At 37.4% G+C, this 24,486-nt stretch overlaps 1 protein-coding gene across 3 annotated transcripts in view; it reads left to right on the plus strand.

Moving 5' to 3' along the window:
* EPSTI1 (epithelial stromal interaction 1) overlaps positions 1-24,249 on the plus strand; it is an 85,613-nt gene extending 61,364 nt beyond the window's left edge. For all 3 annotated transcript variants that reach the window (XM_070239821.1, XM_005601253.4, XM_005601254.4), the window contains 3 exons: positions 12,301-12,374; positions 17,203-17,302; positions 23,703-24,249. In XM_070239821.1, the coding sequence (XP_070095922.1) occupies positions 12,301-12,374; positions 17,203-17,302; positions 23,703-23,711 (183 nt within the window). In that variant the 3' untranslated portion in view covers positions 23,712-24,249. The remainder of the gene's footprint in view (positions 1-12,300; positions 12,375-17,202; positions 17,303-23,702) is intronic.
* Positions 24,250-24,486: the final 237 nt, after the last annotated feature.

Here is a 24,486-nt window from a genome sequence, read left to right on the forward strand (position 1 = left end):
AAATTTAGTTTAAGAAAACAAGAAGGATCATCTTATGGTGAGAAGATCCAGAAAAAAAATACATTTGTATCATTGCATCTGTTTATGTGTTTGTTCATTCCATTCATCAACAAATATTCATTGAATACCTACCTTGGAGTAATTCCCAAGTAGATCATCTAGGTTAAATTGAGATGACAGCACGTTTGTTTCTCTCTGTATGTCTCTGACTTCCACATTCTTCCATCATTCTGATCTCTGGGGACAGTAGGTTCTTCCTAAGGTTAATCTCTCAATATTTTATATTTGATTCAATTCTCGCTCCTTCTAAAAATTTGTTTATAATTCTATTTTTCTCCTATACCTTCAGTGTATTCTTTTCCATTGACTACTTCTTTTGTCAACAAATATGCTCACTCTTGCCATTTTAAAATAGGCCAACTAACCCTTTCCTTGATTCTGCTGTCTGCAGAGATAGCACCTTTTCTGCTTCTAGCAAATTACCTTTGTATTTTTTTTAAAGTCTTACTGTAATTACATCTTTATTACCCATTTAATCCTAATTCCTTATGTTCTGGTTTATATTCACAAATGCTCTGAATGAAACCACTCTCTCAAGGTAAAATCCTTTCTGAATATTCAATTCAGTGGGTTTTTTGCAATCCCTATGTCCTTGTAACTCTCTAACATTATTTAAAGCTCTCCTTTTTTGGCGTGCTCTCTCTCTCTCTCTCTTTTTTTTTTTTTTTTGGTGAGGAAGATTGGCTGTGAGCTAACATCTGTTGCCAATCTTCCTCTTTCCCCCCCCCCCCCAGTGCATATTTGTATATCCTAGTTGTAGTTCTTCTATATGGGACGCCATCACAGCATGGCTTGATGAGCTGTGTGTAGGTCCACGCCTAGGATCTGAACCAGCAAACCCTGGGCTGCCTAAGTGGAGCACACGAACTTAACCTCTATGTCCCTGGGCCAGCGCCGGGCTCTTCTTTTCTTACTGTATTATTTGGGTTGATCTATCTCAGAGTAAACTATCCCCCCAGTATATCTTCCTTCATTCATCTATTCATTCATTCTATCAACAAACATGTACTGAGGTCCTATTACTTGCTAATCTTTGTTCGAGGTGATGGGGCTTCAATTAAGAACAGGATAGACAGGGTCCCTGCCCTTCTGAAGTTTTCTTTTTAGTGGAGGAGATAGACAATTAAAAGGACACAAAGAAATAAAACATTGCACTTTTTATTTTACAGTGAGTAACCACTTTGCAGTAATTAATGCTGCAAAAAGAAATAACTTGTGCGTTGTGATAACTTCAGAATGGTGTATCCAATTATTGTTGATTGCTTACGTCTCTCCTAAAACCCACTTTTTAGTTTAGGTATCCATCCTGATTAGCATGGCCTGTGTTTTGGAGAAGGCAGACACACACCCCAGTGCTGGAGAGCCAATCCCAAATGGTCTAACTCGTCATGGGAGTTCCATTCTCCTTGCCTGTGGTTGGTTCAACCATGGATATGAGAAGTAGTGTCAACCAGTGAGACATATGGGAAGCCTGCCTTTCAGTACAGATTTTTATCAATATGAAGTATAATTCTCTTCTCATTAAGTGATTTTCAGCTTGATTTCTTGTTTATCTTGTCTGATTCTAATATTTTCTCCCCCAGCTTTTTTGTTGGAATTTATGTGGCAATTTCTTTTTCCATACTTACTTTTAACCTCTCTCTGTCACTTGGCTTAAATTGGTTTTCTAGTGATGAAAATGGCTGATTTTTCTTTTTCATACTCTTTTAATAGGCAAATTTAATATATTCTCATTTATTGTGGTTACTAGCATATTTGCACATGTTCTTGCTATATAATTTACTTTCTAACTATGTTTTCTATTTATTTTCTTGACTTTGAATTGTGTCTGTTCCATTTATTTACTTTTCTTCTCTTCACCCCTTCCTGTCATAAGATATTTCACTGTCTTTGTTTTTAATCTTGTATGGCTTTGGTTGGTCGATTTAATCTCAAAATATTATGTCTCACTTAAGTTCAGGGAAATTTCTATTTTCCTTTCATATTTCTTCCCCTATATTGTCTCTTTTCTCCATTTCTGGGCTATGAATCAAGTAGATTTTAGAAATTTGAGATCTGTTCTCTATATCACTTGTTTTTCTTGTACTTCTCTCATTGGCCTTTCTCATTGCCTCCTGGGAGAAACTTTTAGCTAGATCATCCTGCTCACTAAATTATTTCATAAGTTTCGATTCTGCTTATTTGGCACAAGTGTCGAATTTGTTTAATTACCAAAAATGCTGACTGACTTTTTTGTGGCAATATTTGACTTTATAAATGATGTATTCTTTCTGATCTCTTCACTGATGGTAATTATACAGACATTAATGTTTTCTATTTACTGTTTTAACCATATTTTTTCTTTCCATATTAACTTTTATCTCCCTGATTTTCTTTCTTAAGTGTTTGGTGATTCTCGGTTATTTTCTCCGGTTTCCTTGGGCATGCTGCCAAGTGGGGTACGCAGGAGACAGTCTTCTGGGTGTGGGGTAGCCTCTTGTTCTCCTTCAGTCAGTAGGCACCTGGCTCACTGTGCTGTTTCTCTGAGACCAGACACCCCTTCTCCATATGCTGTTTACCTGGTGGGCCATGTCAGTGCTGTCTGCAGTGGAGCGTAAGTGTGTGAGGGAAAGAGCCCGCTGCCAAGCTGCTCTCAGTGCAGTTCTCCAACTGATCAGCTTCATGACCTCCTCACTGTTCCCTCCCGAAGCTCCTTCAGAAGCACTGCTAACTCAGCTCCAGTTTACCCTGCACTTTTTTTTCTCTGTGTGATTTATTCTGTCTCCTTTCTACCTTTCAGGAGTTCAAAAAAATTTCTGATAGATTCAGTGCACTTACTAGTTTGCATGGTTATCAATTTTATATAGTCATCTGGAAAGTAAACAAACCAAAAAATAAGAAAATACTTCAATTACTGGGTGACAGAAAATTATTATAGAATCCATAAAAAATTATGGTGAAGGCGCTTTTTAGGGAATGCATGCAAAGCTGTACTTGGAGACGTTGTACTCAGAGAAAGAAAAATCATGACTTCTAAATCCAATCAGTACTAAAAAAAGAAATAAGCAGCCAATCCAAGAATTTAGAACAAGAACAATAAATGATACTGAAGGAAGTAATTAAGGACAGAAATTAATAATAAAACTTCAAGAAACAGCTGTTATAAAAATCCAACAGCTTGTTCTTTGGTAAGGTCAACAAAATAAACAAATCTCTGACAAGACTAATCAGGAAGAGATTAGTAAAAACATAAATATACAACATTAGAAGTGAGGATCTAGAACCATAGATTTAGAAAAGATTAAGTTTATATTACTATAGATAATACCATGCTAATAAATTGAATATGTGGATTAAGTGAATGATTTTATAGGAAAATATAAAACTCTAAAATGACTCAAAGAATTAAAATACATGAAGACAAATGAAAATGCAAGAGATTTCTAAAGTTTTCTAAGAGTTACTTTCCCCAACAAGCTAAACTTGGATCATTTTATAGGCAAAATCGTTCGAATTTTCAAAGAACAGATTTTTTTCCGATGATTTACAAATTGTTTTGGAACAAAGAAAAAGATGAAATAGTTTAGAACTGATGTTATTTAACTATCATCCCCATGATGTCACAACCTGATAAAGGGGTGCACACCCACACACACACAGAAGCATATAGAGATTAATATCTGAAAGAAAATTCTAGTTAATGGGATTTTTCTCTTAAATAATTTACCAAGGCAAAGTAAGGTTTATTCTAGGAATGCAAAGATGACTAGCTATATATTATAGCTTTTTATATCTTATCACTGGAATGGGATAAGTCATGAAAAAAAGCATATGACCACCTCTTTATCTGCAAAAGAAAAAAAGGGCATTAATAAATTTTAACCTCTACTATCAATTTAAAAAAGAAACTATAGTGAACCGGAAAAAAAAGAATTTTCGTAACATAGGTATAGTATTCCAAACCAATAACTAACATTATACTCAGTGATGAAGCATTAGAACAGTGAATAAGATAAGGATATCAGCAACCCCTACCACTAACCAGTATTGTTCAGGAAATGCTAACCTAGTGCATCTCAAAGTTATTTCATGGAAATCTACCTCTCCCCACCCCCCTTTTAAGCTAAAAACTCTTAATACAGCGTGGAACGAGGTTTGGGAATTGTTTTAGCCAACTTGGTAAGACAAAAATTAAAAAAGGGAGCTTTTCTAATTATTAGAAATAAGTAATTATTTATGGATAAGAACAATTTGCCTATATAACCCAAGAGAATAAACTGAAAAATGATTAGAACAGGTGGAGTTAAGTAAGAGTTGGTTATAAAATATATATGAGAATCAACAACTTTCTCAAATATCAGCAAAAATTAATTGCAAAATGTAACGGGATAAAAAGATCTCATCAAGAAACTCTGTAAAAAAGAAAATTGCTCAATCCCTAAAAAAAAATAACCCATAAACTTTCCTGTGCTCCATAAGTGTCGATTTGAATGAAGCAGAGATGGATGACGCTCTCGGGTGGTAAAATTCAATATTGTAATAACTACTGTTCTATCCAAGTTAATTTGTGAGTTTAGTGCAATCCCAATAAAAATTTCAGTAGAATTTGAGGTAGTTTGAAAAACTATTTCTACATTTCAACTGAGAGAATGATCACAAGATTAAACAAGAAGCTTTCCAAAAATGTGGATAATTTGTGCATTTGCTGGGGCGAGGAGAAGTTATGCTATTAGTTGTTAAAAATTACTTCAAACTCACTTGTCTTGCTGCTGATGAGAGGTGAACTGAAGGGCTCTTTGACAATGTCAAATTCTGAAGAGTTTCCTAAAGGTGAAAATATTAGATCTAAAAGATATATATCTATTCTGAGGAAATACTCAGAGATGCACACAAAATTTATGTACAAGGTGGTTTATTTTTAAAATGATGTTAATGGAAAGTTTGAAACAATTTGTTCAGTGATAGAGGATTTGGAAGATGTGAAGTCTGGCATATCATGCATCAATTACTACCATGTTTTAGTGACATAGGAATATGTTCACTTATATTAAAATAAAAAAAGGATTATAAAATAGAATATGGGTAAGTTTTGAAATCTACTTCCTCTTCTTATTGTACTTTGTACAAATTATTTCATCGCTCTAAGCCTCATCTGCTTTGTACGACAGTGATGTTGTTTACCTTATGACATTGTTTCTGGGATTAAATGAGAGAAAGCACATGGAGAGTTTACCCTAATGCCTGACGTGTGGTGAGCCTGCAAATGTGACCTGAGGTGATGACAACAACTTGTAATCTATGTGTATAAGTCAAGAAATGAAGGAAATATACTGACATGTTAAAGGAGCTTATCTCTGGAGGGGCGAGTTTTTTATGAGTGATCATTATGTTTTCCTTTATAGTTTCTATACTTCCTACGTTTTCCAGGATGAATAAGTAACTTTTATGAGAAAAAGTATTTTTTAAAAGTTAAAAGAAAGTTGATAGGAAATATTTCTGGGTGGGAGATAGAGAGCTGTGTGATTCAACGATTATTGTAGCTGGAAGCCTATTTCTTTTTATATAAAAATGATAGAACTGAGCCAGCCCTAGTGATTAAAGTTCTGTTCTCACCACTTCAGCAGCCCGGGTTCATTTCCTGGTCTTGGCACCACACCACCTGTCTGTCAGTTGCCATGCTGAGGTGGCGGCTCACATAGAACTAGGCCTTACAACCATGCACTGGGTCTGTGGGGAGGAAGAAAAAAAAAGAGGAAGATTGATAACAAATGTTAGCGCAGGGTGAATCTTTCCCTGCAAAAAGAGGAGAAAGAGAAGAGCTAACAAAACCAGTAAAACAGGAGTGCACAATATTATTCTATTTTTTGACTCCTGTACTTTACACGTTAGTATTTACTTCCTTTGGTTTGGTTGGTCTTCTCATAATTTTTTAAGGTAGTTTCACTTTTTCTCGTAGCCCAGGCCGTCTTTGTCCTTCTGGTCAGAGGTATTACTGTGGGGGGCCACTGAGCAGTCTTCTCTAAACTGTCTCCCTCTCCTCCCCACCATAGCTCTTCTTCTGAATCACAAAACATTCAAAGGACGGGGTTCTTTAACTTCTGTGGCGTCAACGCTTCTGCTTCTGATCCTTTTCCTCAAGTTGAGAGATCATCCTCTCCTGGGAGAAGTTTGTCCTGCCTGGGTGATGGCACTCTAATGTTTACATGAAGCAGTCAAGCTGAACCGTGTCGGAACATGCCTCACTGGGATTCAGACATGATTTTAAAATGAGCCAATCCCAGTCTTCAATCGCTGCACTACAGCCTTGCTTTGGAGCATACCTTTCATTCTAGCCTCACCAGGTTTCTCAAGTGTCCGGGCTTGCATGCACCTGGTTGTTGTATAGTGGACCCTTTGGTAAATTGGAACACAGAAAAGCGATTTCTAAAACCTCTAGCAGGAAATGGTGATCCCTTTTCTTCTTGCTGTTGGGTTGGGCCCCTAGTAGAAATCTTTGTGCCTGCCTGCACCTCCCCAGCCCAGCCCCTCTTGAGAGTAGCCCTGGGAGGGTGGCAGGGGCAGTGGTGCCATTTGCAGTGTTGTCCTCATTTACCATACACCACTTGGCCAATGGCTACAGGAAGTTCTCTTGGCATCTCCAAGTGATATATTGTTTATCATATTACTTAAGTACCCTCTTTGTACGGAGCTCTGTGTGAATGCAGGGAGTTGTGTAGAGCAGTGAGAAGACATGCTCTCTTTCCTCTGGGAGCCTTCACGGATGCGCTTAAAATGTCGAACATCACCCAGGTACATTTGTTCCTTGTTCCTCTTGTTTGCATCCCTTCCTTCATATTCCCATGTCATGTTGCTTGAACTTGTGTTCAACAATGCATTTCTTTCTGCTTTGTGTCCTGGTTGTTTCTGGGTTTGTTTCCCTCATTATACTGTGATTTCCCTCAGGGTGGAGTTGTGTCTTCTTTGTATCTGTACCATCAGCATGAATCCAGGTATCTGGAAAATGGTTGGTGCTTAACAAATATGAATTGAGTGGGACAGGACTTGACAGTGTCTCGGATGCTGTGCGTCATGTCCCCCTGCTTAGAGCGTGTTGACTTTCTTAATGCCCAAAGCTCAGTTCTTGGAACAAGAATCACTTATTTTGTATCTGTCCCACTGTGTATTGCACTTCTGTGTGAGAACCCAGTAAATGAACCAAGAATATGCTTATAAGGCATGCAGACACATCCACAGTGGCTGTCAGTTCAGCAGAACTAATTAATTAGTTGAAATTATCCTTCGCTGTACCCAAGGAAAACCAGCCTCTCCCTGGTAAATACACTTTGCTATTTGTAGAATAATAATCCCAAGTGCGATGATGCCAGAGCCTTCTCTTCTGCCATCTGGAGTGATGTTCTTGCATGGTGACGCCTCATCAGCTGCCCGACCATCCCCACTTCCCTGCTGCTCTGTCTCCTCCTCTCCCCTGTCCTGGTCTCTGTAATAGGATGATGCTTGTTATTCTCTTCCCATCCTCTTTTCTTCCTCCCTAACAGTTCTTGGCTTCATAATGTAGTGTTTTGCTCTTTTACATCTTTAAGTATTAAAAACTATATATTTATTGGGATTTTTAAATGAATCAGAAATTGTGTCCCACGCAGATAAACTTCTGTTGACGGTATGAAGAAGTAATATATAAACATGGTTCAAAAACACTGTGTATGATGTTAAAACTTCCTTCCCCGTCCATCTACCCTCCATGATTCTCTCCTCAGTGATAAGTACATTGGACATTTTAGTATGCGTTTTTCCATAAAAACGTTTTAAATATGGTATATGCCAGCATATAAAAGTTGAGATGGATGTGTGCGTATCTTTTCTGTTTATGTGGAACATTCCCAGGAGCACTGCTCTGAACCTTTTTATCACTTAATGTATCTTACAGATCTCTCAGGTGCTTCTCCCTCCCCCCATCTACCTTATTCCTTCTAACTGTTGCATAGGATTCCATTGTGTGGGTAGTCCACCTTATCATGCCAGTTCCTTATTAATGGGCATTAAGACTCTCTCTTAAACTTCTAGTGTTTCAGTAATACAACTGTGCCTATCCTTACTTATCTCTTACATCTTTGTACACTTATGCTTACATCTTGGAACACTTCTGTAAAGGATGTGTACATTTTACATGTTGATGGTTATTGCTAAACTGTCCTCCCAAAATTGTTAGTTTTCACTGATTTAGGCATTCCGCCAAAGTACTTGAATGTACCTGATTCTCTATGAAACTTTTCTAGTTTTTGCCAATATGATGGGAGAAAAGTTTTATCTCACTGTTCTGATTTATATTTCTTTGATTATATGTGAAGATGACGATTATTTTGAATTTATAGGCAACCTGTAGCTTATCTGTGAACTTCTTCCTATCCTTGGCCCTTTTTCTGTTGGTCGCTGTTTCCTTATTGGTTTATATGAAGTCTTTAGCCACCGTTTCAGGTGTTCCTTGTGCCTCCAGCTGAAATAGTAACTGTGCCACTGACCCTCACATCAACAAGTTTAATCTTCTGCATAGGATTATGATCTGATATTCTTCTCACTTGTTTATGGGTTTCCTTTCTTCTAGAATATGAACTCTTAAGGAGCAAACATCTCATCTGTCTTGTTCATTGCTGTATTCCCATCACCTAGCTCAAAGCCTGGCTCATAATAAGCATTCAGATACTGTTGAGTGAATGAATGAAAGAATAATAAAATTAGCTTATGTGTCATAAAAATTCAGGTTTGGTTTTTTTTGAGTTTGTGTATGTTATTTTTTCCCAATAGAAGCTGTGAATTTTTATTCAGCCAAATTTATCAATTTTTAAAAATGATTTCTGGATCTTCCTCACTCCAAGTTGATAAGTAAATTTATCCAGGACTTCTTCGAAAACTTCTATGGTTCCATCCTTTAGGTTCAAATCTTAGACCTTTACAACACTTATTTTGACATGAAAAATAAAGGATATAGTTTTAATCTTTTTCACAATGGTTGGCTATTTCTTTATCATTCATTTTCTATCTCTCCTGCGTGACTTTAGCACAACTTTCTGGTAAGCTGCATTTCCACGGATTAGATATTTTCCGGGACTCAATCAAATTGTCTTAATTACTGTAGTTTCATGATATGTTTTAATAGTTGGTGAAGTTGGTTCTTCTTCATTTCTTTTCTTTTTTTCAGAATTTTTTCATGGCTATGATTGCATATTTATTTTTTCCAGATAGACTTCAGGATCATTTTGCCAAGGCGGAAAAAATTATTTTAAAAATTATTGTAGAGAACTGTGTAATAATATACATATATGTACATAATATATGTGTCTTATAGTTCTTAAAAATCTATCTCATGTCCAGAACTGATGAGAATTTAATTTGTTTAGAGTTCATGTTATTAAACTTAGGATGGGCTGGATACTAGAAGTGGCTCATGGGAGAAATGGGTTAATGCGTGTGAGAAGAATTAGCATCCTTTGACAAGAGGGATTTAGGTTTGAGCTTTGGTTAGACATGTTCTGCTAGAACTCTTTAAGTGGGTCCTATAGTTCTGGATGTGGCTGTTTATAACTGATATGAGGAACTACAGACAAGTTATCCTTAATCTTAACTGCCTATTTTGGTTGCATCTTGCAGAAGATTATATACAAGAAAAATCTAAGCTCTAGTCTTTATTTTGCTACTAAAGAGCCATTTAGCTCTTGACAAGTTACTTAAAATGAGTCTCTGATCCTGTTTCCTCATCTGTAAAACAAGCATAACAGTGCTCATTTATTCACTCATTCATTTATCAAATAATACTTTATCTACTTGCCTATCTCTGTGAATGGTTGTGAGGATCAAGAAACAGAATTCTGGTAAAATTTTTTGTTTGAAAATGTTAAGGTCTTCTAGGTTAAACATTGAACTTTCAAAATATTTCATTTGCTTATCTCCAGTCTCTTTTCCAAATCCCACTAAAAAACAATAAAGGAAAAACATTTTTTTGAAAGGCATAAACCAGTAAGAACAAAAGAACAGGCCAGGACACTGCAGCAAAGAAAAGATATCAGCAAAATTTTGGAAGCTGGAAAGTAGAGTGGGAAAAGCCAGAACTCACCTGCAAGAAGCAGTAAGATGCCAAGTTGGAGCAGTCCTGATGCAACTCTGGAATTGGAGGCAGCTGGTGCCTCTGAAGGCTGGGGTTGAGAAGAGGAGGGTGAATTAGAAGTCTAAATGAGGAGCTGTAAGAACCCTGGAGCCCCTCTTCCACCATACGGGCAGTTAAAAAATGTTGTAAATGGGCCAGCCCTGTGGCCAAGTGGTTAAGTTCACACCCTCTGCTTCAGTGACCCAGGGTTTCCCTGGTTCGGATCCTGGGTGCTCATCCAACCATGCTGAGGTACCGTCCCACATAACACAACCAGAAGGACCTACAATTAGAACATACAACTATGTACTGGGGGACTTTGAGGAGAAGAAGAAGGGGGGAAAAAAAAAAGAAGATTGGCAACAGATGTTAGCTTAGGTGACAATCTTAAAAAAAAATATTGTAAGGATAAGGGATGAGGATGGTGATGTACTGGGAAGAAAGAAGTTGGGCTTGGGATGGAGGTAGTAATAGAGGCACAAATCTTTTCTGTAGTAGGAAGCCAAAAGATAATACAGATTTTTAAAAAAGGAAAAAAGAGATTATGCATGCTATTAAGGAGATAATTGACAGATGAAACCACACATAGGAGTTGAAAATGATTGGAGGTGGTGGTGAGGGGGAGGACTGGAGCTTTTTTTATGGGTAGTACTAATAAGTAGTACTGTTACTTAGTAGACTTTTAAAACTATGTACATATAGTGACACAAATTAAAATGAAATGAAAGACTTTATGCTATTGTAGAGAAGTGAGTCTCTAGCACAAGACTTGACATCTAGGTGGTTAATATATACTTGTTGAATTGTTGAATGGATATTATTCAATTATTTAGAAAACTCTCTAATTTTTCCCTTGTTGGTGTTAGATGAGAGTTAGAATTAAATAATGTACTTTAGAGATTCATTAGTAATGTATTGGGAATATCACAGTATAAGAAACCAGTCTTTCTATTTTGGAGACTGTGGAATGTTGGAAGGCCTTGAATAGTTAAAAAAATAATAAATAAATAAATATACATATATATATATATCTGAACTTTGAACTTTTTTATACTTTTCATCAAGGGAGTTTTGGGGTTGAAAAAAATACATGTAGGCACTGGCTCCATGGCCTAGTGGTTAAGTTTGGCACACTCTGCTTCAGCAGCCCAGGTTCGGTTCCCAGGTATGGACCTACACCATTTGTCAGTGGCCATGCTGTGGCAGCGACCCACATCCAAAATAGAGGAAGACTGGCATAGATATTAGTTCAAGGAGAATCTTCCTCAGCAAAAAGAAAAAAAAATGCATATGTTGGTATGTGTTTATCAAGACTTGACAGTATTTTCTCTATCAAAAAATCTCTGTCTCAGGCACTAACTTATGACGTGGGCCTGATAATTCTCTTCTCGCTGTTTTTGTCTCTTTGAAATGGGGTTAAAATTCAGTCTGCCTCAAGGTAGACAGTTGGGTATTATAGAAATCTTGGCACCCAGTCCTTTGGTTTAATATTGTAAACAGAGTAACTGAGTTTGGAATTTGAGTTGCCTCTTCCAGGATGGTAATCAGCATGACAGAAGCTAGAGATTTAGTTGTAGGAATGTGATCTTTTTGAAGCAAAGTATCCCCTCCAGGGAGTCCAAAGTTATGCTCCTATTAGAAGTAACTAGTCAATAATAGGTGAGCGATTATTCTCCAGGATGGAGGATGTTGTACTAACAGAATTTCACTACAGAATTGAGTCCAATATTTATTTGTAGGTTGCTACAAATTTATTGGGAAAGAAATGCTAAAGAAATACCAAGAAATGGTTTTGTGTGACATTCCTTAAGGAACTAATTTGATTTGTTTTTCTTCATAAGACACACATGAGTTTGACTCCCATTGTGTTTTCTTCTGTGTGTATTTTACCTTTTGGTCTAATATCTTGACCATGCATTGGCTTTTTAATCTCTCTCACAGAGCTATTGTTTGACTAAGGCACAATTATTTTTGCTACCTAGTTATATAAGAAAATAGTTTCACATGGAAATGGTACTTCAGTAAAAGTTTCAGAAATGAAATATTGTACTACCTAAGCTTAAATATGTAATCGATTTAGGCGTTTTCTGTATAACCATGTACTGAAAACTATATTTTGTTCCTAGAGTGAATTACTGGAATTAAAGCGACAACAACAGGAGGAAGAAAGAACCCAAACCTGGCAGACTGAGCACAGGAGGTATAAATGGTTAATAAAATAAGCATTCTTGGTAAAAACATTTACTTATAAAGGTTTCACAATGTTTTAGGAAAACACTATAGTGATAGTGAATGTGGTTTTGGAATCTATATCACCTTTATAATCTTTATATTATTGGGGTGTGGTGTGTGTGTGAGGGATACCAACTGCCACATATTGGATATTGTGTGTGTGTGCACATATGTGTACATATTTACACACACGCAATATCCAATTTTTCTGGATAGATGGCATAAATTCATGTTAGAAAACTGAATCATGCTCTCAAGCTCTGTGTTTATTCATGATATATTTAATTTGGCTTCCATAGGATGAAGCATCTTAATCCTTTGAGATGATGCTTTGCTGTTTGTAGACTACTTTAGAATAATTAGACTAGTACAGATGGTGAGATACCCATACTTGAACACAAAAGTTCAGACACGAACTACCATTAAACTTGTTTTGCATTGACTAAGGTATTAGGGGAAAAAAAACCTTAAAATAGAATCATTATGTAATTTTTAATAGCTCAAGTACTCTCTATCTTATTCCTAATATCAGATGTTAAGACTACTCAGTGAAATATCATGTTGATGATGGGACAGTGCTAATAACCACTATGTTGTCTGTCACTGTTATGCTAGAGTTTTCCCAAGGGGCACTTGGGTTATTTGAGCTTATTGCAGTGCACTTTAGTGTCTCAGGAGAAGAATTCAGTGTAAAGGCTTTCATGATTTAAAGGAGCACATTCTTCTTTTGAAACCGAGTGGCTTCTTTTATGTCTTTCACCTTTCCACTCTCGCTGGCTTGTATTTTTAAACCATGGTGGTTTCATTTTGTAAATGAGACTTTAAAGAGCATTAACGGAAGCTCCCGGTTTTGCTGGAACCACTAACTGTGGATTGGTGCTCATGTTGTTTTGGCTGGATTTTGCTGCTCCCATAGTCTGGTCAAAATAGTTTTAAAATGTCAAGTGTGAATTTATGTCTTCTTCTCTGATTATGAGGAAACATCAGAACTCTGATACACTGGTTAGGCTATTTTGTTGAGTAAAGGGGGACTGTTACTGCAGCCTGTTTTTTATAAAGTAGCTCATAAATTGGTTTAGCCCTTTTTCATTGGTTTTTCTCATTTTCTCTTTAAAAATGTTTCCATTAAAAAATGTGATATTATATTAACTGGTTATTTGTGGTAGCTGGTCATTTTTCTGAATTTCTGAGGATTAAGTGGATTGTAAGGCTTTAAGCATCTTAAAGATAGTGATATGTCACATTAATAGGATCCATTGCTAAGAAATTAATCTTCAACAGGCACCCAATAAAAACACAAGTTATTTGATTAGAGGTGGAAAGGATTACTTTTCTATTGTAGGAACCTTAACCCTCACTCTTTAAATTTATTTCCATACTGCTGAATACCTAACTATTGGTGGAGCTATCTATTTTCTACACTTTATTTTCTCTTTCTATTGATTCTAGTTAAATGTAGATTCAAATTTAATCCAAAAGGATATCTCTCTGGATAGTAAACTCAGTAATCAGTTTTGAAATAACCGATCAAGTCTTTAAACATGTTTTATAGTTTCAATCAGTAAAGCTTATATCTGTATTGTCCCTTAGAGTTTACAGTGAGCTTTGCCATGTTATCATGAAAATACTCATTCGGTAGCCTGTTAATGAATAAAATAGCTGTGTCCAAAAGCATGAGCTGGGTAGTATATGTGTAGGGGACATAAGTTAGGTTTTCTCCAGGGACATAATTTTATTGGAGTCAAAAAAAAATGTGCTTTCACTGTTTAGAAGTTTATATATCAGAAAACTCACCCCTGAGTTTTATAACAGAATGCTTGTGGGTTTCCTTACAGTCTTCTCAATGCATCCTAAAATGACTGAGCACAAGTGCACTGCACCGGACCCAGTGTAAGTTTTTGAGTAAGAGAAAAATTAGAAACTCCAGAAAGAAAAAACAGAGCAAGGAGGGTCATGGGAGTCAAGGACTTGCAAGGATCTGGGCCATGAACTGAAAACTTGAATAAACTGAATTGATACATTGAAACGAACCATCTTTGAATAATAGTTTTTATCCAAATTAAGCCCTAGAAGAAAATCCAGAAGACTAATTTGACACCAATAAAATGTATGTACTTTCTAAACCTAGTAAACAAAAATATAAACTAGTACTTCTTTTTTCCTGTTTGAATTCTTAATAGGAATTGAGAAAAACAATTTCTTTACCACTCATGATCTCTGGTTGACCCATACTGCAGTGGACATTGGCCAGTCGAGAACAATCCTAAAGTGCCAAGGAGAGTTCAACCACTGTGCTGTGTCCTTTTAGTAATTGATACTCAAAAATGCATTGCATCACCTCATGTATTCATGACAAGCCATCAGTCTTTGCAGTGTTTGGGTGAACTGAGGGAAGTTCACAGTGAGCTGTTTTGCAGCCCACGCTGACCACCGTTGGTGGTTCCACAATACAGCTGCAGTCACAGAAGCAAGAGTTGGGGACCATGCACCTGGATGATTCATTCATTCACCTTTTACATATCAGAGTACACTCTGAAGGCTTTGTTTTGGGCACTGGAAATTGGGGTAAACAAGGAAGAGAGAGTCCCTACCACATGGAAATTACAATCTGGAGGAAAGAAACAGAAATCAACAATTTAACAGCGAGATTATTTCAGACAGTGATACATACTGTGAGGACCACCTCACAGGGTGATGTTAAGGGAGGGATTGGAGGCAATAGGTCTTCAATGAAGAAGTGACATCAAAAAACAGGAGCCACTCACGTAGAGATCAGAGGCCAAAACATATACCTGGATGCTACATCAAAAGGATATTATCAGGCACAAGAACAAACACAAAGGTCCTAAAGTGAGAGTGAGCTTGGAATTTTTGAGTCTCAAATGATTGGATTATAGATGTGGAGGAAGAGAATAGTATGAAATGGTGTAGGAAAGGTAGGCAGGAGCCGGAAAATACAAGATTTTGTAAGCCAGTGATTTTATTCTGAGACTGATGGGAAGCCATGGGAGGGTTTTAAACAAAAGGGAGGCATGATCCGTTTTATAATTTAGTAAGGTGGTTGTATAGAGAATGGATTAGTGAAGGCAGGAGGGGAAGTAGAAGCAGGGGGAGAGAGAACAGTGATTTGGACTAGAATGGTGGCCATGGAAAGAAATGGGTGAATTCAGGAGGTGTTTAGTGAGTAGAGCCAACAAGACCACTTGTGGTTTGGATGTGGGGTAGGGTGGGGGATATTGAAGGAAAGCTGCTCTTTGTTACTGACAAAAAGACTGGATAAAAACAGCCCTTGGCACATGGGCTTCCCAGAATACCATCGTTGTGTTGTTTAGGGGTGACCAGACTCAGCTTTCTCTTCCTTGATAGTCAGGTCTCCAGCTCAGTAAGATACTGTTGAATCTGCATGCTGAGAGGTCTAGAAAGGGCAACACAAACATCAAGCTCTACAGTGACCCAGGATGGCCAGAATTTGGCACTTGGGTAGATTTTATGGTGAGAGGAGAAAAAGCTTTATGATAACTAAGATGTAACCACTGTCTGATGGACTTAGGGTTGTTGAGAAAATAGCAACCCAACAAGCCAGAGATCAAATTGGGTCAACATGCAGTTGGCATTTTCGCTAGCCCTGAGCAAGCACAGACAGGCAAACAAACCCAGCCTCAGACTTTGCTCCCCAGCAGTCATTTTTCCTTAAAGTTCTCAAATCTCCCATGTCATTGCCTCATCCCCCACCATGACCAGATTCTGCTCATCTTCATGGCAGGAAGGAGGCAAACGTAGCTGGGTGCCACCCCCTCTTCCTTCCACAAGCATGTATTGAGTGGCTGCTGTGTGCCAGGCACTGTGCTTCTGCCAAGATGCTTATCTTCTTAATGACACTGTTCCACAGTAATCTGTTGACATCATAAGGTACCTATTACAATGCTGTTTCTCCAGCCTTCACATCCCTGACTCTACTCAGCTATACGTGGGCAACTCAGAGCATGAGGTTGCCTTTATTTTTTTTAATTAAAAAATTGTAATATGTAACACAGAAAAGTCCATGAAACAGACCTTTAGAATGCTTAATTGTAAAATTAACACCCAGGTAGCCAGCTGCAGAAGCAGAATATAGCCATCATCCTACAGCTGAGCCCATCCTGACCCTTAAGAGAATCACTTTCTCGCCTTTCTTTACAGTTTTACCTCATATACGTTAAACTTAATTTCTGAAATTTGTTCCGTCAAGTATGACCGAACATCAGGGAAAGATGTACCCATTTCTTCTTTTGAAAGCTTGGCTTCCCACTTCTGATATTTCTCTTTTCCCGTACTCTCTTCCCGTTGTCCTTCTACTTTTCACTTGGGAGGCTTGCTTTAGTTAGGAAGACTGGCAGTGGCGTACAGGGTATATGAGAGAGATGTCTGTCTTATTTTTGGTTTCTCTTCATGTTTTAGTTCTTGCTGAAGCTTCCATCTTTCCTCAGCCTCTGGGGTTCACATCTTGCATGGCCCTTAGTTGACGCTTGTTTGGGTGACTAAGGTTCTTTCAGAACTGGTAGAAGGTGGGTGAGTGAAACTCTGAAATTAAGAACTTGTGCCCCCTTTGGCCTGAGCCAAGACTGGCACCAGCTCCAGCAAAGGGCTGTCAACAGCATGTCATATGGTTAATGTGAAAAGAAGTTTCTGTAGATTTCTTCTGAGCTGAAGCGGGTAAGCAATCCCCACAGTCAGTTCATAGAGCAAGTTCGGTTCTCAAAAATCTCTCAGCCCAGTAGCAAGCTTTTCACTCACACACATTTTTCATTGTTTTAAAGGGTAAATAATGCTTTTCTGGACCGACTCCAAGCCAGAAGTCAACCAGGTGGCCTCGAGCACTTCGGAAGCTATTGGAATATGAATACTGGTAACAGCTGGGTGAGTTTTTTCTTTTCTCAAAAAAAATCTTTCAAAGTTGAAAAATAAAAACAATGAGAATTTAAAAAATATGTTGTGGCCTTCTCCCTAGGTATCATTTTTTTGGTGTGCTGTTCAGCTGTGTGATGGGCAGTCAGCCAGGGTGATTACTGTAAATTCCACAATAGCTTCTAAGAGAGGAAAAAGTCCTGATTTCAGCTCCGGCCAATCAACATAAAAAATGACACCTGCCCGTTGCTCGCAGTGTGATTGCCTGGACTGTAAGGCTTTTTATCACCTCTTGCCCAGACCTGCAACAAAAACAAATGAACGTTTTTTTTTCAGGAAGATTTTAGGTGAAATGTGGTTATAAAAACAGAAAACATTCTCTAGTAATATATTCTTTCAGTGAAACTGGCACATCAAAGAAACCAGTATTTAATTTTTCACTACAAAATGATTTTTAAAAAATCCCTACAGCAAAAGATACTTTTTGAAAATGAAATATCCTTACAGATTTCTGTGAAGAAAACCTTGCAACTGTGTTGTGATATGTGTGTAATGTGTTTTGCATGCACAATCTATGATTGGACCAGCACCAAAGCTCAGGAATGTATATAATTGTGGGGTTTGCAATGTGTAAAGAATCGAAGCTAACTACAGGAGGTTTTGCAATTTAATTGAAGCCCAAGTGCATTTATACATATTCAAAAAATGAAGTAGATAGAAATCTTTACATTGGTAAAATACAACAAGAGAATTGAGTGCTTGCCGACCTGGAAACTCTAGAGAAGATCACCCTTTAACAAATACTCATGGACAAAAGATCATTTTTCAGAAGACAATCTGTTAGAAATCTTGCATGCATATTTCCTTGAAAGGCATATAGTAGTTGAAATTTATGGACAGGTTTCACAAATGTGTATATAGTGAAGATGAATGAATATAGGCAAATTTGCAGAGAATGCATCCTGGACGCGTCTGTCCATATGTATGCTCACGTGTATCACTATGGCGTTCAGAATAGAGACAATGTGGAAGAGAGAGAAAAGAATCAAATCACAGTATCTTTGCATCTTGTGTTACATTTGACAAATTAGTGACTTATTCTTAAGAGTGTATGAGTAGGAATCATGTGGAAAATGGAATATTGTGAGTTTAAGACGTTATCCAAGTTCACAGAATTTACAAGTGGTGAAATGTGATTGAAACTCACATTTTGGACAGGACTTGGAAACTCGCTGCACATTTTCTCCTCTACTTAACAATTCCCCTAATTTAGAGAGTACCTAGAAAAATACCTAGGCTTGAGGGGAAGATGATGGGAGAGAGTAACTGAATACTGCATGGGCTGCCACTAAGGGAATGAGGGTTGGGGAATCTGGCTCACCATTGGCTATCAGCAGCCTTATGTAAAGGAGCTATAAGTCTCTGCTGAGATTCCTCACAGATAGAAAGAGAAGAACATCATTTTCCCATGATGTGCTGTGAGTGAGGATGATTGAAGTTTCCTTAGTAAGACAGGCATATCCAAGTCCAAAGTGGTTATTGGCTTTTCCCTTGCTTGAAAGAAGCAGTGACAGAAAGGTGAGAACTTCCTCAGGCTCCACCTCCACCTCTGCTTACCTACAAACATCCCTCTATGACTGCTTTTTCTTGGGGACCAGATTCTCTCTCCTCCAGCAACTAGGCGAATTTGTCTTAACAATACATACCCCTCTCTCCTGAATAGCCAAATGTTGCATCTCAACTAGAAAATTCCCAGCAACATAAAATATAAATAAATGAAAATTATAGTGATACTCCCTTCCCACTTGCTACTGTCCTGTTTCCTTTTTCCTGTTTAGAGCAAAACTTTAAAAGGGGTCAGAGCCGGCCCCATGGCCTAGTCATTAAGTTTGGTGCACTCCACTTCAGCGGCCTGGGTTCAGTTCCTGGGTGGGAACCTACACCACTTGTCAGCAGTCATGCTGTGGCAGTGACCCACATACAAAATAGAAGAAGACTGGCAAGGGATGTTAGCTCAGGGCTACTCTTCCTCAGCAAAAAACCAAAAAACTTCAAGAAGTAGCTATCCTAGCTGTCTCTAATTTCTTTCCTTTCATTCCTCTTAAACCCACTCTAATCAGAATTTAGACTTTATTAGTTCAACCATAATGCTCTTGTCATGGTCACTAACAATGTCCATATTGCAGAATCCAATAGTTATTTCTCAGTCTTCATCCTTTAACCATCAGTGTCATTTGTCATGGTGACTCACTCCCTCCTTTTTGAAACTCTTTACTTGGCTTCTGGGACACTGTACTCTCCTGGGTGTCCACCTGTCTCAGTGGCCACTTCTTCTCATTCTCCTTTACTGATTCCCTGTATCTTCCTCTCCTCTCAACTTTGGAGTGCCTCAGGGGGATCCACGTTGAACCACCTTCTTTACTTTATGTTCACTTAATACCTTAGTGACCTCATTTGTTCTCATGAAATTAAATACAATTTTATGCTTATTACTCCAAAATTTCTATTTCCAGCCTAGACCTCTTCCTTCAGACTTGCATATCCATTTGTCTACCTAAAGTCTCTACTTGCAAGTCTAATAGACATTCCAACCGTAACATGTCTAAAACTTAACCTTTGATCCACTTTACCCCAATGCTCTATCTGCACTTTTTCCTGTTTGCATAATGGTACAACCCATCTCTCACATCCCCCCCCGAGCTGATCCATCAGCAAATCTTCTTGACTCTTCCTTCAAAATGCATCCAATCCAACAGTTTGTCACCACCTTCGCCACTATTATCCTGCTTCCAACCTCTACCACTGCTCATCTAGATGCTTGAAATAGTCTCCTAGGTGGTTTCCCTGCCTCCACACTTACCCACCTGGAGTCTATTCTTAATATGAGAGTGATCTGTTTGCAACAGAAGTCAGATTCTGTCACTCCTCTGCTCAAAACCCTCCGATGGCCACCATAACTCTCCAAATCGTTTGGAGTAAAAGCCAAAGTCCTTACAGTAGCCTACCAGGTACTAAATGGTCCAGACCCCACTATACCCCTCTGGTGCTCTCCTCCTACTGCACTTTGTCCTCGTTCCTCCTAGCCACACTAGCCTTCTTGCTGTTCTTTGAAAACTTGAGAAACTCACTGGTCTTACCTGACAGTTTTGTACTGGCTGCTTCCTCTACAGTCTTCTCCAAAATATCCATATGATTTGTTCTCCTTCAAATATTTTCTCGAATTCTACCTCTGTGAGGTTTCCTTGGCCCTCTATTTAATGCTGTGATCTGTGCCCTTATCCCTGGCTCTTACCATCCACTTTCTGGGCTCTACTTTTTTATTTTCCACAGCACTGTGAAACTTCTAAAATAATTTTCTAACATGATTTACTCATATGTTTTGTTGACTGTCCATCACAGCAGGGCCTTTTGGTTGTTTTGTTCACTGATCTATCGCAAGCGTAAAACAGTGACTGGAACTTAACTGCACTCACAGGAAACAGGTTGCTGCGATTAAGGGTCACAAACACAACTGAGGGATTTAGAACCAAATGATTTGATACACTAAAATGATTATATACTGAATTTAAAATAGCTACATATAAAACATTTGATGGAATAATATTGGATTTGAAACAATGAGCAAAAACGAGACAAAGACAACCAAGAGAACTTGCAAAAAGAACAAACCAGAACTTGTAGGAATAAAAAACATAATCTTTGAAATTATAGCTCTCAATGAATTCATCATAATAAAAGGAATACAAATTAAGAACTAAACCAAAATACCGTTTTTCATCTATTATTTGGTGAAAAAAACAAAAGCTTGACAAATTCTCTGTTGGCGAGGCTGTGGAGAAACAGGTTCTTTCGCACATTATCGGTGGGAATTCAAAATGATACAAACACTTTCAAGGCTGATTTGTTACTGTCTTCCCACAAAATAAAAACCAGGCCTAGACATATTACAGTAAAGTTCTACTAAACGTTCAAGGAATATGTTATTCTAAATGTTTAGCAAGTTATTCAGATAAATGGAAAGGAGGAAATATTCCCTAAAAGGATTAAGCCAGTGAATGTAACTTTGAATCAAAATCAGACAAAGATTATGCAGAAAAAAAAATGATAGTCCAGTCTCACTCATAAACGTAGATTCAAAAACATCACAAAATTTTGACAGATTTAATAATGGATTTTTAAAAAACATAATGTATCCTTATCAAATTTAATTTATCTCAAAATGAAAGCTTGGCTTATTACAAATGAACAAATGAAACAAAAAAACTCAGATAATTCACCTCATAAATTATAGGGAAAAGACCATATGATCACCTCAGTAGATACAGAAAAAGTATTTGATCAATTTCAATACTCATTTGTGGTAAAAACTTCCAGCAAATTAGGAATAGCAAGGAAATTTCTTTAGCTAATAAAGGGATCAAAAATTTATAATAAAATATATCAAAACCATTTCCTTTATGGATTAAAAAGGAAAAAGTTTATAAATCACAGATACAGTTATCTACCTGGAAAATACAAAAGAATTTATGTTTAAATTGTTAGAATAAATAAGGGCCCAGCAATGTTGGTAGATATAAGATCAGTATATAAAAATTAACTTTGTTTCTGTACATTGAGAATAAACAAAAAAATTAATAAAAAGATCCAATCAAAGGTATACATAACCTTTTTAAAATATAAAACATAGGAAGACATTAAGGAATAAATAAATGGAGAGTTATACCTTGTTAATGAATAGGAATGTGCTCTCCAATAATCTAGAGATTTAATTAAGTTCTAATCAAAGCAAAGAAGCAAGAATAGCCAATTCACTCCTAAAGATAAAGGAGACTACATGGAGACTTATTCAATATTTAATATGCTATGGAATTGGTACAGGCAGAACCAACCATTTCTGGAATTTTGATGTATGACAGAAGGAGAGCACATCGCTGAGGGAAAGGACTCTTCAACAAATGCTGTTGGAACAATTGAGTACCCATGTGAAAATAGGTCCTGTCCTAACACCACTCATGAAAAATCAACGCCAGGTAGATTAAAGTTTATAGATAGAAAGGAAAACTTTTTTAAATTTTAGAAGAGAATAGACTATAAAATTGAGCTGAGGCAGATTTCATAAGACCTAAAGTATAAACCAAAAGGAAATGATCAACATGTATTAAAATAAAACATGTGCTCATTAAAGGACATCTTACAAAAGTAAGAAAAGAAGCCATATACTAAACTTTTATCCTGGACATGTTTTGTAAATAACAAGTGGACAAAATGTCAGTATACAGAATATGTTAACAATGTGTCATTTACTTAGAAGTTGATAGATGATGATTGAACTCCCCAAGGAATGAGAGAGGAGAGCTGTGCCCCAACTCACAGAGTGGGCTTGGAGGAAATATTGGAACCAGTAAAAATCTAAAGACAGAGAAGGAAAGGAGGAAGGCAGACAATGTGATAAGACTATGAATAAAGTCAAGGAAAGAAAAAGTTATTTCTTGAAATACCATACAGACACTTAAGCCGTAAGCCTTTGATAAGTGTATATTGGGTAGACAAATTAGACTGGTCTTTATTTTTAGGCCTTTTTTCATTTAAATCACATTCTTCTCATATTGTTTAATATAAACTTGTTTGATCATTTGAAATTAATTTTATGTTTAGAAAATGGATTTTGGTTTTCTAGAGTCTTTATTGGTTTTCCTGATGTACCTAGGGTGGGACGTTTAAAAAATCCCGTCAAATGATCTTTTCTCGGATACCAGTAGGTACAACCCTTTGGGATCTTGTGGAAGCTCTAAATCCTGTGTCTTCAAGGGCAGTTAAGCTTTTGTCATGACCTATGAGGCAACCTGAATTGTCATTTCTCAGGGGTTAGAACAGCAAGACTGAATCTCGAATGTAGCTTGGCCCAGCATTGCATTGCAGGAACTTAATGGCGATTTCTTGACCCTTTGCACATGACTGGGGGGAGGGGACTCATTTAGTCTATCTCTCTTCCTCAAGGTCCCCTTAGATGTCACCTTCCTGCTGCATAAAACAGTGCAACTCTACTCTATACATTTCCATTTAAATTGCTCTGCTCCACACTGCGTTCGTCCTGTCCTTGCTGTAACTATGGAGGGGGGGTGACAATATTTATGAACGCTATTATTTGTGACCCATGTTAGCCTATCTCTCAGAACACAGCTGAGGAGCTGTCACTCAAGCCATTACAGTGTTGACAGAGACTGTTTTGTGAATCGAATGCAATGGGACTTGAGAATGAAATCATTTCACTGGGTCTTTAAGTCGTTAAAAAATTGTCATTTAAGTCCAGCGTAGGTGAGAGTGTTCTTTGAAGGGACTGCATTTTGGTACCACAGAGGCTTCGAATTTTGTTTTGCTGCTTGTAGTAATTCTTGTTTTCTTTTTCTTCCAGGATATATGAGAAATATTTACTTACATCTGGCCTTCATCAACTGACCTTGAAAACCCTCACGAGAAGCTTTTCCTTAATGCGATTTTGTTTGTCCTCACTGTTTTTACCTTGACTTCAACTGCCCACCCATTCAGCTGAGCAGCTGGGGATGACTGGTTTTTCTCTGTCATTATTTACACATATCTGCTGGAGCTGATTACTGAACTCGTATTTAATCTCTACTGCCAGTGAAATGTTACATTATTTTTCTGATTGGTTTCGCCTCTTATTGGAAGTATAATTACAGCAATGTTAGTAGGATAGAAAAGGAGGGAATCATTTGAGGCTTTCAGGTTAGCAAGAGCTATGGGCGTCACATGCTTGTTCTCTCCAAGCAGCTAATTCTTATCTACTGCTCAGATCAGGTTTGGGGGAGCTTTGGCATCTTTTTAGATTTTAATCTCTATTTTCTTAATCCAGGGTACAAATGTGAGCAAAAGAAAAAAAGAAATCTTTTATACTTTTTTAAACAAATTTATAAATAAATTTTGAGCTACTTCTGTATAAATGGTTTGTTTTTATTTTTAATGAAAAGCTCTTGAGTTGTTTCTCTTAAGAGGTCTCATGTTTCTATTTTCCTTAACTGTCCAAACAGATCAAATGTAGTACGGTAATCACTAGTGGATCTGGCTCTGGTCTTGATTTACTTACTAATACTCTTCCTCTGGTTTCTCAGAGTGGGACAGTTAATTTCCTGAAGGGCCTTTGTTTCTGTAAAAATCAACTAGACGCAAATGGAGATACC

This window comes from Equus caballus, chromosome 17 (genome assembly GCF_041296265.1).
Source record: "Equus caballus isolate H_3958 breed thoroughbred chromosome 17, TB-T2T, whole genome shotgun sequence".
In the NCBI taxonomy this organism is placed as follows: domain Eukaryota; kingdom Metazoa; phylum Chordata; class Mammalia; order Perissodactyla; family Equidae; genus Equus; species Equus caballus.